This window comes from Pogona vitticeps, chromosome 1, assembly GCF_051106095.1.
Source record: "Pogona vitticeps strain Pit_001003342236 chromosome 1, PviZW2.1, whole genome shotgun sequence".
NCBI classification, from domain to species: Eukaryota; Metazoa; Chordata; class Lepidosauria; order Squamata; family Agamidae; genus Pogona; species Pogona vitticeps.
The window spans coordinates 246,151,372-246,169,571 of NC_135783.1; the positions used below are offsets into that span (position 1 = coordinate 246,151,372).

Consider the following 18,200-nt stretch of genomic DNA (forward strand, 5'->3'; position numbering starts at 1 on the left):
TAAACTGTAAGGAATTTATAGGTTATGACTAGCACCTTAAATTGATAATGGAAAATAACAGGAAGCGAAAAAAGGCATGCCAAGATTGGGGATACTGTATTCGTTAATATCTGCTGGTACTTGTAACCAGTCTAGCCACTGCATTTTTTATCTGTATGGGCTTCAAAGGTAGCCCTACATAGAAAGTGTTGCAGTACTCTTATTTTAGAGATGATCAGTACATGAACTTCTGTTGTTTATTATCTAGGTAGTGGTACATCTGGGCAATCAAATGAGGTTGATAAAAGGCACTGTTGGCCACAGCAGATACCATGTTTCCCCAAAAATAAGACAGGGTCTTATATTAATTTTTGCTCCAGAAATGCATTAGGGCTTATTTTCAGGGGATGTTTTATTTTTTTCATGTATAACAATCTACATTTATTCAGATACAGTCATGTCATGTTCTAGTTGCTGCGTAATGGTGGAGAGTGGGGTTTCACTTAACTGGGACTTAATTTTTGGGTAGGGCTTATATTACGAGCATCCTGAAAAATCATACTAGGGCTTATTTTCGGGTTAGATCTTATTTTCAGGGAAACGGTATTTATGTTTCTGTGGAGAGCTGGGTCCAAGAGTGCCCCGAAGCTGCAAACCTGATCCTTCACGGATAATGTGATCCCATCAAGGCCTGGTAAATATCTGACCATGAAGAAGGAAGACAGGTTGCATACTTGTAGCTGTGGTTATTCAGGTGGTCATCTGTAACTTCACCCAACCTATTCAACCTACTCGCTGTTATGTTGGGTCATCATTTTGGGACCTGTGGCAGGTCGAGGGAACTGAGGACAAACTGTTGAGTGGAGCATTCATACTAGGGAGGTGGATAAAGGCCGTTGAAGCTCTGGAACATTCCCAAAGATTGTCTGGCAGGTGCAGAGGGACCCATGTGTGTGAATTCACAGAAGGCCACTCAAAGAACCACAGTTACAGGTAAGTAACCTGTTCTTTACTTTATCCTCTTAAGCTTCAGAGAGGCTCGGAAAGCACTATAACATATTGCTGCTTTCAGAGTTTTCTCAGGGTCCCATACAATGCCTCCCCCTCCACCAGCTCAGAAGAACAGAAGGAAATCTCACTAGAACATTGACAAATGCAAATAGCAAGCTCTGTGCATTTGTGAAATCAGGAAGTAGTGTATTTGAGCTTGCTTTGTCATACTTTATTGGCTTTTTCTTTCAGCTGAAGAAGATGAAGATAAAGAAGATGACTTCCGAGCCCCACTATATAAGACTGTGGAAATAAAAGGTATTCAGGTGCGCATGAAATGGTGTGCAACATGCCGCTTCTACCGCCCCCCACGTTGCTCTCATTGCAGTGTCTGCGACAACTGTGTAGAGGTAAGAATGTTATACATGTCAAATTATATATGCCATACCAGCACTGGCTCTATAAATAATCTGAGAGGAACTAAATGAGATGAGCCGTGTGTGAGGGCTTGGGGACCAAATTCAAATCCCCTGTCTCCCATGGCCATATGGGGCCTAGAAGTTCCCAAAAATTACCATAAAAGAAAAATTAAACAGAAAGTACCTGAATGGGATTCTTTTGGGTTTGGAGGAGGAGAAATTTACTGCTCCTCAGGCCTTGTATAGGCAAAATAGGCATTTTTTAAAAAAAATTAACATTTTTTTATATTATTGATTTTTTTGGTATAAAATAGACATACATATTTCTGGGGAGCACTTTGGGGCTGCAAAAATACCTTCCAAAAATTCATCCCTTGCAACACACTTAGCCTGTTCATGAGGTAGAATGACAACAACAGTCAGTCTCCAGCTGATGATTGCTTAGAGAGTAGTAAGAAAAAGTTGGAAAATTGCATAGTTTTAAATTTTGAAAGCCTGGTATATATACCGTATTTGCCAGCGTACAAGACGACTGGCCGTATAAGACGACCCCCCAACATTTCCACTCAAAATATAGAGTGGACGGCTCTGCTGCAGCGCTGGCTGCCCGGGGCTCTGCCCGGGCCCACCCTGGAAGTTCATGGCCGGCGGGGAGGAGGGTGAGAAAGAGAAGAGGCTGGGCAGGCGGCGGGAGGAGGAGGAAGAGGGGAAGTGGGTGGGTGGCGGGCAAGCACGCGCGCGCAGCTGGCTCAGCAGCAAGAGAGCGAGGAAGAGGGGAAGCGGCTGGGTGGGCAGTGGGAGGAGGAGGAAGAGGGGAAGCGGTGGGTGGCGGGCGAGCGAGCGCGCAGTTGGCTTAGTGGCGCGGACGCGGCGGGCTCTGGCCACTCAGGCATGGCCAGCTCTGCTTCCCTCCCTCCATCCGGACCAACTGCCTGCCTGCCCGCCTGCCTTCCTCCCTGGCCAGCACGGCCCCGTGTCACTCACTCAACAGCGGCGGTAGCTCCTTCCTGGCCCAAATGAAGTGCACCCAGTGTACAAGACGAACCCCCCCCCACTTGGAGGCATGTTTTTTGGGCCAAAAAAGTTGTCTTGTTCGCCAGCAAATACGGTAGCTATGGTACCATATTGAGACATAAACTTAAACCCACCTTAAAATAGGTTTTTAATAGTTAGTAAGAGTACATGATTTCAGCGTATTTGCAAGTCTTAGATTTACACAATGGTTAAAATCCAGTAGCAGAACTTACACTGCATAAGGATGATGATTAGAAATGGGGACGACCATTTTGGCGAGTCATCTTGCTTCGTGAATCGTCAAAAGTTGATGACTCACGAAGCACGAAGTTGCCCACATGAAGTGATGAATAACAAATTTATTTGTCGATTCATGGGGTTTACTTTAAAAAAATGCAGGCTAAGGGAATCCAGTCTGCCCTTTGCAAAGATGGCAGCTGTAGCTTCACTACCTGAAATGAAGCCACAGTCGCCATCTTTGCAAAGGACAGCCAGTTTCCCTTTCTATAGCTGCAGAGGCCTGATGGAGATCTCGGTGGCAACAACAATTACTGTAAGGGGGTGTTGGTGGGGGTAGGGGGGCTAAGGTAGGGAGAGAAAGGGGGTGAGGGTAGGCTGTGGGGGTGGGTAGCTGTGGAGGTGGGTGGCTGTCTATTGGCCTACCGATCAGCTGATCAGCAGGCCAGTAGGCAGAATGGAAAAGCCATAAGATTTTTTTCTGTATGGTGACAAATAAAAATGGGTAAATATTTGTCGATCCATATTCGTTGAGACTCAAAAATTGACGAATACAGATCGACAAATATTTGACAAATCGGCTATATTCATTGAAAAAACTGATTCATTTTTATATTTGTCCCCATCTCTAATGATGATATTATTTAAAAATGATACTAAAAATGATATTTTTAAAAAAACTACAACAGGTTTTTATAAATTAAAAATCTCCAATCCCCTTTCTCTGAAGGTCCTTAGGCTCCCTTGGGAATCCTTGGGGGAGCTGTTGGGGACCATGGGATGAAAGAGGGCAAGTCTTTATTTTATAAAAAGTCACTCTTGTTGAGGTGATTTTGCCAGTGGCAGCAATTTTTAGAACTTAAGGGTCCTCCACCCCAGACTGCAGCACCCTGTGGTTTCTTCATGACAAAAGGGATCCCAGGGGGCCTTCGGGAAGCATGGAGTTAGAAAATTTTAACTTACAAAAACTGCTGCAGGTGATTACATTATTAGCCTTATGTGGTGTAAGTTTTGCTATTGGATTTCAGTCATTTTGTACCATGCTTTCCTTCAGATGATGTAAAAGAGGTTAAACATAGTTATTTAAATAAATTTTAAATAAAATTTAAAAGTATATAGAAAAACTACAGACAGCCAATATAGCTCACTTACATTGTCTACATGTGTAAAATAAAAGAAAAACATTTTAAAATGCTATTTTCTGTCACTGATGTTATAGCTATTTTCTCTTTGTTTTGTTTTTGGGCTTTTTTATTTGTTTGGTATTTCTTTCTTTTTTCTTGCTTGCTTTTGCTTCTATATAAAAAAGTTTTAAAGTTTAAAAAAAACATGGAAGAGGAGAGTGCTAAAGTAACTAATAGTGCTTGTCCAACAATGAATACTGAATTTGAAATGTCCAATTTTTTTGAGGTCAGGCTCAGGGACTTGTTCAATTGTCAGGCTACAGGTTACCTAATTTTTAATGTCACTTATCATAGGATCAGAAAGGGGACAGAGCAAGTCACATACGTCCATAAAATTTTTGTTCGTTCTTTTTTCATGATTTATTTTACATTTATATCCCACTTTTCATCCATAATGGAAGGCAAGATGGTGTACATTGTTTCCCAGATTGGTTGTGTGCCTGCAGACTGTACCTGTGCTATACATGACATATTGTAGTGCTTTTGTGTCTATTAATTAGTCTCCTGCCATCAGAAGATACCATATATACATTATTTAGGATATCACGTTCAGCAGTCTAGACCAGTGGTTCCCAACCTTGGGTAATTCCGGTGTTTTTGGACTGCAGCTCCCAGAAACCCTGACCACCACAGCTGGTGGTGAAAGTTTCTGGGAAGAACACCTGGGTTACCCAAGATTGGGAACCATAGATCCATAGCTGTTTTATAATCACAAAGAAAGACTGTTTGCATAGTACCGCCTCAAAGAGAGGCTGGAAAGGGCATAGAAGTCAGCAGCCATTTTCAGTGATGACCTGCCCTATTATTATCTTTTTGTCACAAGTTTAAGACATTTCCCTACACCTGGCATCTAAGGGGATATAACTCACTCTAGACTAATGGATTATTCCTACAATTTACAGTGGACCCTCGACTTATGAAGGTCCCTACTTACGGAAATTTCGAGGTACAAAAAGCTTTGGCAGCAAAATTTTAGTTCGACTTGCAGCCGGAGCTTCGACCTACGAAAAGCAGGGGGGAAAGGGCAGGAAATTCAAAGCCGCCCCTGCTGCCCTCTGTCTCCTGTCCCGGGTGCCCTCTGCCTCCTGTCCACAGGAGGCAGAGGGCACCCGGGACAGGAGACAGAGGGCAGCGGGTGCAGATTTCTAAGCCCCGCAAGCCAAAAGCTGCCCTGACCTCCATGCCTGCTGCCGGCTTTCGGGACTTAGAAAGCTGCACCCGCTGCCCTTTTATCTCCTGTCCCCAGTGCCCTCTGCCTCAGGCTGCCTTGTCTCCTGAGGCAGAGGGCAGACAATAGGGCAGTGAGTGCAGCTTTCGAAGTCCTGAAAGCTGGCAGCGGGCACAGAGCGGCTTTCGGTTTCCCAGGCTTCCAGAGCTGCACCCGCTGCCCTCTGCCTCCTGTCCCCACAGGGACGGGAGGCAGAGGGCAGCGGGGACAGAAGGCAGAGGGTAGCAGGTGCAGCTTTGGAAGCCTGGGATTTTTTTTTTCTTTGACTGGAACGGATTAAATGGTTTTCAATGCATTCCTATGGGAAATGGACCTTCGACCTACAGACTTTTTGACCTACGGTCACCGTTCCAATACGGATTAATTCCGTAAGTCAAGGGTCCACTGTATTCTTGAAATGATATTGTTGTTGTTTTTCAAGTTCTGCATATTCTGTCTATAAATCATCTGGAATTTCTTTTGAGAAAAATAATTAAATTAATCTTAATAATTAACTAAGAGCACATATATTACTCCAGTAGATTAACGGAGTCAGATAAGCCATGTTAAACAAAACACATACATGCAAGAAGGAATTGACATTTTAGAAAACCTATTTTAGACATGAAACAACTGAGGTTTGCATTAGTTCCAAGGACAACTCAAAACATGTATAAAAATGCATGCATTCATATGTGTTCACAGTATGAACTTAAATACGTAAAGTTTCAGAAGTCTTCAATACATAAAGTCTGAGAAGTCTTTCATTAAGGTCCATGTTATATAGTTTGAATATCATGTCACAGACATATTATTTATCATTGTAAAAGAACATATTGCACACTCCATTGATTTTTTCAGGTTTTCTGGGGGGGAAACAAAAATAGTTTTTTAAAAAAAACTGAAAAAAGCCAGTTTCTTTACCCAGTTTTTCTGGGGTTTTTCCAGGCCTTCCCATCTCTAGTTCACACTACAGCAAGTATACTGAGCTTTGCCATGTCTGAGAATTCTGTCTTTCCAGACATCATAATCATCCCCGTCATAGCTACTATTTAGTAGGGAAGTACATCGACTTTGTGTGAAGCCAAAAAACTGAACCAAAACAGGATGCTGTGAAAGTCTCTGGACCTTCTCCACAGCCAAATGGGTCTTCATCATAGCAAAGCAATCTGCTTCTAAAGCTTCAGATCCACTTTGGATGCTAGTGTAGCAGCTGTCAAAACCCTGATGTACTTCTTCAAAGGAGATAAAAAGTGGCACTGGCACTTTTATAGCTAGATGAGTCTTTGTGTTAACATTGCCAATAGAGTTTGCTTTAAAAGTAGATACCAGGGCAAATGTTGAAGGATCAAAATAGTGTATGCGCATTGAAAAAAACAGATGTCAGCACAATGCCCACCAGCCCCAATCAAGATCTGCAGTTCCTCCTGCAGGTATCACAATTTTCTTAGTGAGGAGTGGGCTTCCCTCTCCTCCCTCCCAATTATTTTTACATTTACATCTTGATCATTAGCAGCGAAAGTTGGGAATCACCCATTTAATTTCTTCTTTCATCTCTCTCATGGGAACACAGAACCTTGGACAGGAACAAGAAAGAGGCTGGTTACCTATTACAAAAATATCTACACAGGAAGTTGGACCACATACATGCAATTTCTGGGCCTCTTTCTTTCTAGCATCCATCTGTATATCACACGTGTACTACAAGCACTTTTATTTAAAGGAAGAAGAGGCAGTTAGGTATAAGGTACCAGTCTTTCTGATCTACTACAATCTGTAGTCTCCCAATTAGCCACAGTCAATATCCTTGTTATAGGAGTTACATGTTGCCATCAGTGAAAATCAGAATTTAGGGTGATGCTGTAACAAGTTGGAAGTCATTATGACTGGAGCATGGTTTTGTAGAACTGAAGTTTTTAACTCTGCTTTTTATATTTTCACTGGCAGGAGTTTGATCACCACTGTCCTTGGGTGAACAACTGCATTGGGCGACGCAATTATCGCTATTTCTTCCTGTTCCTGCTCTCACTTACAGCACATATCATGGGAGTTTTTGGTTTTGGCTTATTATATGTTCTGTATCAAGTGGAAGAGCTCTCTGGGATTCGCATGGCTGTGACGTATCCTTTGTGAGGAGTTTCTTAATAAAAATGGGAACTCTGTCTAGAAATGGAAGTATCCACCTGAAATTGTGCTACCTGGTGTGGTCATGAATAGGAATTGTTTAGTGATCCATGAGTCAATCCTTAACTGTATTGTCAGTATGGCTGTAATGTGTGTGGCCGGCTTGTTTTTCATTCCTGTAGCTGGCCTTACAGGATTCCACGTAGTACTGGTAGCAAGGGGCCGCACTACTAATGAACAGGTATGGATTCTGCATGTGGTTTTCCACTTCACTTCACGGTACTTTGATTTATCTCACCAACCTTTTGTATTTTAGGTTACAGGCAAATTCCGGGGTGGAGTAAACCCATTCACCAATGGTTGCTGTAAAAATGTCAGTCGTGTTCTGTGCAGCTCCCCAGCTCCCAGGTAAGATTTGCCCCAAGTAAGACATTTAGAAAGGGAAGAGCTTCTCTGTTTCGATTGCTATTTGAGGAGAGCAAATTTAGGGGAGGTTCTCAGGGTTCAGCCTTAATATAGCTGCAATAAACGGTAAGCTGGTGGGTACCTAGATATGTGGGAGTAGTATTAATTAATTTTTATAAGTTTTGCTGTTTGCACTCTATTGATGTGCTTTTGATTTCCTTTACATAGTAATAGGTATAATCAGACTTTAGGTGGGATTGTTGTCTTCTCTTAGCTTAGTTCAATTAACTATACATTTGGAAAAACATGAGATGGTTGGAAGCTCTCTCACATCTAGCTTATTTTTATATTTACATCTCTCACATCTAGCTTTTTAGATAGAGCCATTTGTATGTTATATAAAGTACACTTACTTAAGGTGGTGTGGAAAGCTCATTAGCTACAGATTAAGTCTGTGGCATTCTCACATTTTCACATGATCTTTTGCTCCTTAAACCTGCTTGTGTAATTTAGAGAGAACAAAATTCCATGGTTAACTGTGCAACCAGTCACTAAATATTAAACCCAGTTTCCTTTCCAAGGTCTGTCATCTGAAATATTGCATTCATGTACACTTAATGTGTTTCTTCCAGGTTTACCTTTTGTTTTCAAATGCAATATATGACTGTTCCTGTGTAGATCAGTGGCCGAAATCTAATAATGTGACTGATGCCATGTAAGACTGATGATGTCATGAGCTACAGCAGCTTTTTGGAAATCAAAAATTTCTGATCCCCCTTCCTAAGGTCCTGAGACTCCCCTGGGATCCCTTCCATTGTTGGAAAGCTGTTTCTCCTATCCCTGTCATGTGGCTCCCGGTGGCTTTCCCACAGTGAAAGGGATCTCAAAAGAACCTTGCTATTTGGGGTGGGGGAGCAGGGGATTGATAGAAAATGAGAAATGCTTAGTTTCTGAAAAATCAACATAGCTCATGATGTTATCAACCTTGCATAACACAAATTAGCTACTGGATTTAAGCCACAGTCCTGTAGCATTACTAATGCTCTGTGCATAAATTATTTCAGTGTGCTCTCTGCTGCGCACTTTTTGCAATTTCCTGCAAGTGTAAGCATGTGAAAAATCTTACTTTTCATTACAGCAGTGACTATAGGAAAAAAGCCTAAAAGAAGAGAATGCATGTGTGTCATGGCATCACAATGCCTTTTGTAGGTCATTCCTCTATTTTGGAATTGTTGTGGCTGGTGCCTTACAGAGTTACTACTTTTCTGTGATTTTCCTGCCCAGTATTCTAAAGTGCAAGGATGCTAGAAAAAGAAAAGGGAGAAAGGGAAAAAAGAGAAAATATTGTAGCACTCTAAAAATTTGCAATTTTATTTCAGTATGAGCTTTTGTGGATCATAGTTTACTTCCTCAGATACTGGAGTACAAATGCTTTACTGGTATATTCATATCCCCACAAGCGAGTGTACAGATGATAGACAAAGTGACTTTGATTTCTTAACACAGGAATGCGAAAGCTCACACTGAAACAAAATATTTACAATGTTGTAATATGTATTTTTGTTCTCCTTTTTCTTTTGCCAACATGCTAAGACATACTAATATGGCAACTTCTTTGAAAATAGATGTAAGGATGCAGGTTTTTGTCTGTATCACTGAAGAGCACTGAATTATTCATGTTTTAAAATCCTAACTTCATATCCAGATAAAAGAAGAGAATAAAAAAGATGACCTGTTCCTATACTCAGTTTAACCTCTTATACTTAATTTGGGTTAATATTTTATTTACAGAAAAGTAATTGTATTGGTGTCATTTGAATAACATTCAGAAGTTCCCGACTTCTACCAAACATGACATTTCTTGTGTGACTTCTGCCCTCCTCCTTTCACAGTTACATGGGAGTGTGGCAGTGTGACTTTAGGTAGCAGTGAAGCTGCGGGAAAGATAGTGCTTAAATGCATTTCGTATTGGCAGGAGGGACACAGGAACACTCGTCCACAGGCGATATTATAATTCCATCAGATTGTCATATGGACAACATTTCTGGGAGAACTTGTTACTGGCAGCTAAGCTTTTCATGTAGTGGCAATTCTGCCTGTAGGCCCATATTGCCAACTTTTTGGGGGGTAGAAACCCTCTTCTATAATAGCCAAGGAACCTGCAACCCTTCCACCCTGTTTACATAAAAAGTAATCCCTTCTCAGAACGTAGAGGCTTCTTTCTCCCCTAAAGGATTTATTTCTCATGCATACACATACAGACTAATTTTAATATCCTACTCCAAAAGGGCAAGGAACAAATTATTGAACAAGGGCTACAACATATATAAGGCAACCTGCGAGCCCCCCCTCCCGAGAACACTTTGTGACCCCCTTGGGGGTCACAGCCTCAGGTCAGGAAATACTGCTGTATGCAGATTTGGATACAAGGACCAGAATCATATTGGCGTTAATGTAAGGTCTGCATAACTTGCCATGGCCAATTGCAGCTAAATAATGAGCTGGGGTGTGTCCTGGTTGTGTATCTAGTCACAGGCCTGACTACACAACCAAGATGTGCCCTGGCATCTTGTAAGTTAGCCAAAGCAAGTAACACAAACTGTATGTGAACACTGAGGATTCCAGCCAAGGAATCTGATGCTTTAAGCCAGTGGTGCCCAACCTTTTTGGGACTGTGGACCGGCTGAGCCTCGCATGCGTGTGTGCTCTCAGGTCCATGCACGAAATGGTAGGAGAGTGTGTGCCCGCCAGTGCTCCCCCACCCCTTTGCGCATGCGCAGGAGCACACCTTCGCTCAGGCACATGCGTGAAGGGGTGGAGGAGTGCTCACGCTGGCACGCATGCGCGTGTGCAAATCAGCTGTGGGGAAGGGAGTGCGGGGGGTGTGAGGTCTGTCTCGGCGGCCCAGTCCGGGTGTTGACGACCTCTGCTTTAAACAATTTATTCTGGTTTCAGACTGTTTAGCTGGAGAAGGCAAACATTGTCATCAAGTCATAGCATACTTACAGGAGGCTCTGTTCCACTCTCCTTTTTTGAAAAGTAGATACATCCTTTTTTCTTAATTGTTCTAGGTATGTTGGATCGTCTACTCTTCTAGACAAATATATGTTTAACACATGTTTTCTCTTTTCCCCACAATGCATAGGTATCTTGGACGGCCAAAGGCAGAGCAGACTGTACTAGTAAGGCCACCGTTCTTGAGGCCAGAAATATCAGATGGGCAGATTGCAGTAAAGATAATGGACAATGGTATCCAGGCTGAGCTGACAAGAACAAAGGTGAGGAGGGCATGAAGGTGCTGTCCAGGCAGTATCTGTCCCAAAACTTTGCTGCCGCGCTACCACTGAATACGTGAGTAAGAGTAAAGTGAGCCTCATGGACATTCTTCCTGCATGTTTTCACTTCTTGTTTCCAATTTTCTACAGCAAGTGAAGGTCTGCTTCCCTCCCATGTGGCAACTGCTACATGAGAGTTGCTCCCTTTGTATCCTGGATAATTCTGGCTTCCCACTTCCCTTCTCATCCAGCAACTGACATGCACAGTCTTCACTTACACTTCTAGAAGTGCCAGATAGCTGCAGGCTCTTCCAATCACATATGAATCCTAGTCAAGCTGGGGACAGTGTTCAGGACTTTGAGTCCTGGCTCATTCTTCTGATTGCTCCTCTGCACTTTGTTTCTGCAGTCCAAAGGAAGTCTTGAAGTGATGGAGAGCCAATCTGCTGATGCTGAGCCACCGCCCCCACCCAAGCCAGACCTCAGCCGATACACAGGTCTGAGGACGCATTTAACCCTGACCACCAATGAGGGTAAGAGAGCATGCCAGGGAGACAAGGATACAGTCAGCTGTGTGCTGGTACAGTGATTTACCATCAGGAAGGTAGTGCCTGAATGCAGTACTAGATTAGCAGAATTGGTCAGTGAACAAAACACAGTTGTTGTTGTTGTTGTTGTTGTTGTTGTTGTTGGGGAATAATGATTAGGCCAGCTTTCTGTTGCTGTTGCTGTAGTACTGGGGCAGGATTACCATGATCAACACAGACCTATTTGTCTTGCCTTTTAATAGATAGATTCAAGTAGATTAACAGAGCAGATACTGAGCTGGTAGCTAGGTTTATATCCTTTCAGAAGTTATTTGGATTTTAAAACTATGACCTCTTGTTCAAGTGTGAGGATTGCTGGCAGCTTTTGGCCTTTGGGGATTGATTGACTTTACGGTTACACCCTTATATGTGTGGAAGGTGGGGCTGCTTTGCTATGCTGTGCTATCATAGAGCTGGTGTGGACTATGAAAAGTCAAGAATTACTTCCTTACCTTTAGGTTTAATACTGACTGCTTTTGCTATTGCCCAAGTGTTCCCAGAGGAAGCAGCAACCTAAGTGAAAATGTGATATGTGAAGAAATCCCCGAAAGATTCTTTTACGGATTCATCTATAGAGTTCTTTTATCTATTCTGCTACTTCTGGTATAGCAGTGCTCAAAATGGGGAGGCACAGCGGTCAGGACTAGTAAGGCTTGCATGCACAGGCTGGACGTGACTTTGTGATCTCATTGGTGGGAAAGTGTTCCTCTTGCTCCATTTCATCTTCACTCCAATTATTATATCCCTTACTGATTCCTTGACGTCTGTGGTTTGTCCACCTTCCTGAGGCTCTTACCCGGTTCTTGTGGATCAGTCTGTAGTATGTTCAGAGGAACTTCCTGGATGAAGTTTCAAGTGACTTTATTTAACATTGCTTGTTAGTGGATGTGTATTCTTCCTTTCTCTCTACAGATAGCAGTTTGCTAAGCAAAGATAGCCCTCCAACTCCAACCATGTACAAGTATCGACCTGGCTATAGCAGCAGCAGCACTTCAGCTGCAATGCCTCACTCTACTAGCGCCAAGGTAATGAAGAGCTTTGCTTGTTTAGCTTGAAGAATTATTTGATTGGCATGCATTTCCTCTGTCAGGAGAAGGCAGACTTTTCAGCTTGTGTTTATTTTAACCAACTGGAGCCAAATACAGAATAATAGTTTGGGGAGCAAGCAAACACTAAATTCTGTGCATATGATTCAGTTTAGTACAGGGATTCTAACAATTCAAATAAGACCTTAATATTGCTTTTGTTAAACAACTGGATAGTGGAGATATGCTGACCCTACTGCTGACCCTACTTGCCCAAAAGTCTACTGAATAAAACCCTGATCTGCCTTCTGACCAACTCTGGCCTATATAGAAGGATTTTTGTGTTATATATACGATGGGGTGCTGACAAGTATTGAGCCTTACCCAGAAAAAATCGAGCTACGAAGCTGTAACTGCCACACTATTCTGCATATTCCCCCAGGAAGTCAATGCACTTACGAAATCTCTCCTGCAGCTTCTTAAGTCCCTGCAAATAAAATTCTTCCGACTGCTGGTGTAACCACTCATTTGAAGCATTAGTTGCCTCCAGAACACTCCCAAACCGTTGTCCCTTTAGGTGTTTTTTGAGTTTGGGGAACAGATAATAGTCGGAAGGAGCCAGGTCAGGAGAATAGGGTGGATGGGGCATCACTTGAAAGCCTAAGGTGGTCAGTTTTGCCATTGTTTCACCTGCAGTGTGTGACAAGGTGTTGTCATGCAACAGGATGACACCTTTGGAGAGCTCTCCTCAATGTTTTTCCTTGATGTTTTGCCTCCATGAATAAAGCACATTAATATTTTACATTGATGGTTGAACCCTGTTGGAAGTAGTCCACCAGCAGAACTCCCTTCTGTTGTCATTTGCTTCTGCACCAACCTTTGCACTCAGAACTTCTTTGGCCTGGGAGAACCACTAATTAATAAGTTAGACTGTTCCTTAGTCTCAGGATCCATTCCTTAGACTGTTTCTTTGTCTCAGGATCATAACAGTAGATCACCAGTGACCAGTGATCTCGCTCATTTCTTGCAAAATGTTCCAAAACAGCCACCAATGACTCCACACGTTTCCTCTTTTGTTTGGTTGTCAAAAGTTTGAGGATCCACTTTGCTGCCAGCTTTCTCATTTCCAAGTTGTTGTGGATAACGGCACCAACCCTCTCATGTGATATTCTCAGATATGTAGCAATACCTTTGGCTGATATTCGGCGGTCCTCCATGATCATGTCATGGATGGCTTTCACATTTGCAGGCACAGAGACAGAAACAGGCCTTCCACTGGGTTTCTCACTTTCAACACCAAAATGGCCAGTTTTAAAATTGACAGCCCAGCATTTAACTGTTGCATATGAAGGGTCACTGTCACCCATAGTTTGTGACAGTTCAATATGGATCTGCTTTGCACATTTCCCTTGGAGAAACAGGGAGTTGATTATGGTCCTATGCTCTTACACATTGAACTTTTATGGAGGTGCTGCCATGTTCACTTTGGACCTGAACATGAAAGATAAGTTAAAATCATAGGTAGTTGATTTTTGCATCATTGAATACAGACAAATTGGCTAATACAACCTGCAAATTATAGCTTCCTAGCTCAATTTTTTCTGGGTAAGGCTCAATACTTGTCAGTACCCCCTCATATTATACTAATAGACATTATTGTGATACATCCGAAAACTAGGAGAGTTAAACATAGCTTGTTTACTCAAAAGGAAGTCTTATTGAGTTCAGTGAGGCATGCTTCCAGGCAAGTGTGTTTTATACATTTATTGTAGGCATAACATATTTTCACAGATTTCAGCCCACTTGATGAGTTACCTGAAGTGTTGGCCTCATTTTGCAATTTAGTGAGTTTCTTTTCTTGCAGTAAGCACAAGCCATTAACTGTGGGTTGCTTTGGGGTAACAAATTCTGTACCCCATATTTCTGAATTACCATGTGCAGACTTGCAAATGACCATTGTGTCTATCCTTCCACACTGCAGCTAAGCCGAGGAGACAGCCTGAAAGAGCCAACTTCCATTGCTGAGAGCAGCCGAAACCCCAGCTATCGCTCTGAACCAAGTCTGGAACCAGAGAGTTTTCGGTCTCCCACTTTTGGAAAGAGTTTCCATTTTGATCCTCTGTCTAGTGGTTCCCGCTCCTCCAGCCTCAAGTCTGCACAAGGCACAGGCTTTGAAATGGGCCATCTTCAATCAATCCGCTCTGAGGGCACCACATCCACATCTTATAAGAGTTTGGTGAACCAGACACGCAACGGGAGTTTGTCATATGACAGTCTTCTCACACCCTCAGATAGTCCTGACTTTGAGTCAGTGCAGGCAGGTCCAGAGCCTGAACCACCCATGGGTTACACTTCTCCTTTCCTTTCTGCTCGTATTGCTCAACAGCGGGAGGCTGACTTGCACAGCCGTTTTCCAAGCTCTGGCTCACCCAAGCACCAGCCACCCCGGGATTCTTCCCCTGTTCGCTATGACAATCTTTCACGCCACATTGTCGCCTCCATGCAGGAGAGGGAGAAGCTTCTGCAACAGTCTTCTGCGTCACCGCCTTTGGCCAGAGAAGAGGATACAGGGCTAGGGGACTCAGGCATCCAGTCCACTCCAGGCTCCAGCCATGCCCCACGTACCAGCTCCTCCTCGGACGATTCAAAGCGCTCCCCACTGGGCAAGAACCCACTCACTCGCCCAGTGGCACCTCGGTTTGGCAAGCCAGAACCAACACATGCACTCAGAGTGCGTTCCCTCGGCTCACCAGACCAGCCTGCAGCCCCACACTTGGGTAAATCTGTGTCTTACAGCAACCAAAAACAGTCACCCCAGGCCATTGTCCCAGAGACTGAGGAGGTGGCCTTGCAGCCTTTACTGGCACCAAAGTAAGTACAAGTGACACTGCCTCGTGCTTTAAAGTGTTCCTTGACTTGGTAGAGGATGAACAACTCTCAGCCCTGCCCCATCACTTTTCTAACCAAGGAGCCCAAGATAATTTGGTCTCCTTTCAGCAGCATTTGGAGGGAATTGCTGGGGGTTGATCTACAATTGTGCCTGCTCTCGTCTATCCCCATCTTCCCTCCTGCCTTCCTTCCTGTCCTCCAGTGTGTGAACTATCCCATTTCCTCACCCTTCATTGTATCATGCCATATAGATCCTATAAAGTCAAATTCCTGTTTGTGAGGTGTTGGGTATGAGCATCCTCACTTTCCCTGAATGTGTGAGACCCCTAGACCTTCTATGTGATGCCTGCCTGATTTTTACCTCATATATAAAAATATTATATATGAGACTGCCCTTCATTCTCCCTTCCCTCTATGTATATCTGTTTCTAGGTTTGTTTGTTTGTGTGTGTGTGTGTGTGTGTGTATGAAAGAGAACTGAGTCTACCTTTGGAGACAGTATCTAAAAAGAGGTATGTCTTTATGAAGATGGTGGCAGTATGATTCTTTCCTGCCACTGTTTTGAGTCCACAGCCCCTTTCTTTTATTCCTTCTGAAAAGTGCTGTTTTGTGTGTATGTGGCTTCTTAATAGTTCTAAATTTGTAGGTTCCCATTCTCTTCTAAATGGGTGTGTGTTTGTTACAGTAAAATGTTCATAGTGCCCTGCCAGTTATCTGTGAATCACAACAGTCCACAGTTCTGTTTCCTTCTATAACCTCAGGCAGTGCAAGATGTGTCCCAAGCTTTCCTTTCCGTACCCTATTTGAGTGTGAGACATCCTCCATTTCCATTGAATGAATGGTCACTTCCTGACACCCTTGTATCCTTCCTTTTTCCCAGAGATGAGGTGCAGATGAGACCTTCCTACAGCAAGTCCAATGGGCAACCCAAGAGCCTCAGCTCAACCTCGCCCACCCCTGGCCAGCCACCTCTCAGCAGCCCCACTCGTGGAGGAGTCAAGAAGGTCTCTGGAGTGGGTGGGACTACGTATGAGATTTCTGTATGAGGAGGTGACCTCCCTGCTGTCTGCTCCTCCTTGGCTGATTCCAAAACACCCTGTCTCTGATGAGCTGGAGACTGGAAACTTGTTCAGCAAATGGTTGTCTCATCACATGCATGGACCTTTATTTTTTAAAGAAATCGAGGTTTGGTGGGATGGGGAAGAACCAAGGGACAGCTACCTTTTTAACCTAAATTATCTGGAATTGAGAGAATTCCTAAACACTACAGCCGGATCCCAGCCGTGCCCACCTCCATAACCTGTCCTTTTACTCTCAGCCAACCAAGAGACTGCAATTCGTAGCATGCACTGCCGAGAGAGAAGGGGAGGGCCTTTTGTCAGCACCCCTGTGGGTGCGGGGGGGGGGGAAGAATGTGCCGGCTCCAGCCTGCCCCACTACCAACAGGACAGTCAGTTGTGGACCTTGTGCAATCACTTGCCTAGTGCGGTAGGAGTGGATCATTTTTAATTTTTTTTATTATTGTTACGAATTCTATTTTTTCCTCTTCTGAGTTACTGGGTGTGTGTATATATAAATATCTATAAATATATAAATATAAATATAAAAAGAAATTATATATCTACCCATATTGAGGGAGGGAGGCCTAGGCCTATGCCATTTGCTGCGCATGAGGAAACCATGTATAAAGCATTTGTGTTTGAGGGAATCTAGGGGGATATATTGGGTCAACCACTTGATTGTGTTGTGTAGCCCAAAAGAAAATACATCTTAAAAAACTACCACTCTCAAGACATGCAGGGTTGAGAAAATGGCAGTGTGTCAGTTGACCTGGCCTGGTTGTCCCTGTATCTTTGGCTAGGTAGGAGCTTGGTTTATTGTGCCCAGCTTTGCATTGTCCATTCTGCAAGGGAGCATTCAAAGCCCACCTCCTTCCTTATTACTGCTCACCTGGGCTATGTCATGATGGAAGACCTTCCCCATGAGTTCTTTCCTGAGAGACCGGGAGGGTTTAGGAGAACTGCGGTAGCCAGTGGTTTCTCATGTTTTCAGCTTCTAGACTTTGCTTTCTCAAGAAAGTGACTCAGAATACAGATGGCCATTCTGTACAGGCAGCTTAGCATTCAAGACAGTAGATGCGTACTGTTAAGGTGCTTGAGGTGCATAGGAGAGAGAGAGGGTGACAGTAGCATTGGTATTGGGGCTAGGTCCTTTATGTGGAGATATAAATACAGTACAAGTAAAGTCTCCCAGGTGATTTCTCAGTTGGGGGGGGGGGTTGCATCATTTTAATGAATTGCTTCATATTGATTTCCAGTTGTATCATCACTCTTTATTCCCAACTGGGCAAGAGAAAGAAGAGGAGAAGACAAACAAACCAAAAAGCAATATTTTTCCATATGCCAAAAAATTCTCTCCACCCATAAACGCCCATGAAAGTAAAATCCAGAACAACCCAGGAATTTAACGGTTTCTAGTCGCTACTGACTCTTTCTCTATGGCAATATCGTAACTGTGGTCTCCATTGAGCCACACTTTTATTTTTATTATGACTAGCCATTTTAAAATGAGGAATAAAAATATATATAATGAGCCACTCCCTCCATGCTTGTGTAGTTTTTTTAAACTTCTTATCAGAGGGGAGGGGGTTTGGTGGTTGGGTGTCAGCATTGCTGCTGGCTTTGCCATTTAGAATGGTTCATTGAGTGATGGAAAACGCTTTTCTCAAAGACATAACAAATTGACACTTTATTCTTGTTCTTATAAAAGACCAGCTCATAGGTATTGGTGCAGGTATCTCAACTAGTATGCAGAGATTGGACATCTACAGGTGATGAAAAGAAGTGACAGCTGTCTAGTACAAAC

General features: G+C 43.2%; 1 protein-coding gene across 2 annotated transcripts in view; it reads left to right on the forward strand.

Moving 5' to 3' along the window:
- The window catches only part of ZDHHC5 (zDHHC palmitoyltransferase 5), a 79,262-nt gene extending 61,331 nt beyond the window's left edge, over positions 1 to 17,931 (forward strand). For both annotated transcript variants that reach the window (XM_020792352.3, XM_020792354.3), the window contains exons 4-12: positions 1,222 to 1,379; positions 6,978 to 7,150; positions 7,293 to 7,395; positions 7,471 to 7,562; positions 10,705 to 10,837; positions 11,244 to 11,367; positions 12,334 to 12,446; positions 14,428 to 15,317; positions 16,216 to 17,931. In XM_020792352.3, coding sequence (XP_020648011.1) covers positions 1,222 to 1,379; positions 6,978 to 7,150; positions 7,293 to 7,395; positions 7,471 to 7,562; positions 10,705 to 10,837; positions 11,244 to 11,367; positions 12,334 to 12,446; positions 14,428 to 15,317; positions 16,216 to 16,381 — 1,952 coding nt within the window. In that variant the 3' untranslated portion in view covers positions 16,382 to 17,931. The remainder of the gene's footprint in view (positions 1 to 1,221; positions 1,380 to 6,977; positions 7,151 to 7,292; positions 7,396 to 7,470; positions 7,563 to 10,704; positions 10,838 to 11,243; positions 11,368 to 12,333; positions 12,447 to 14,427; positions 15,318 to 16,215) is intronic.
- Positions 17,932 to 18,200: the final 269 nt, after the last annotated feature.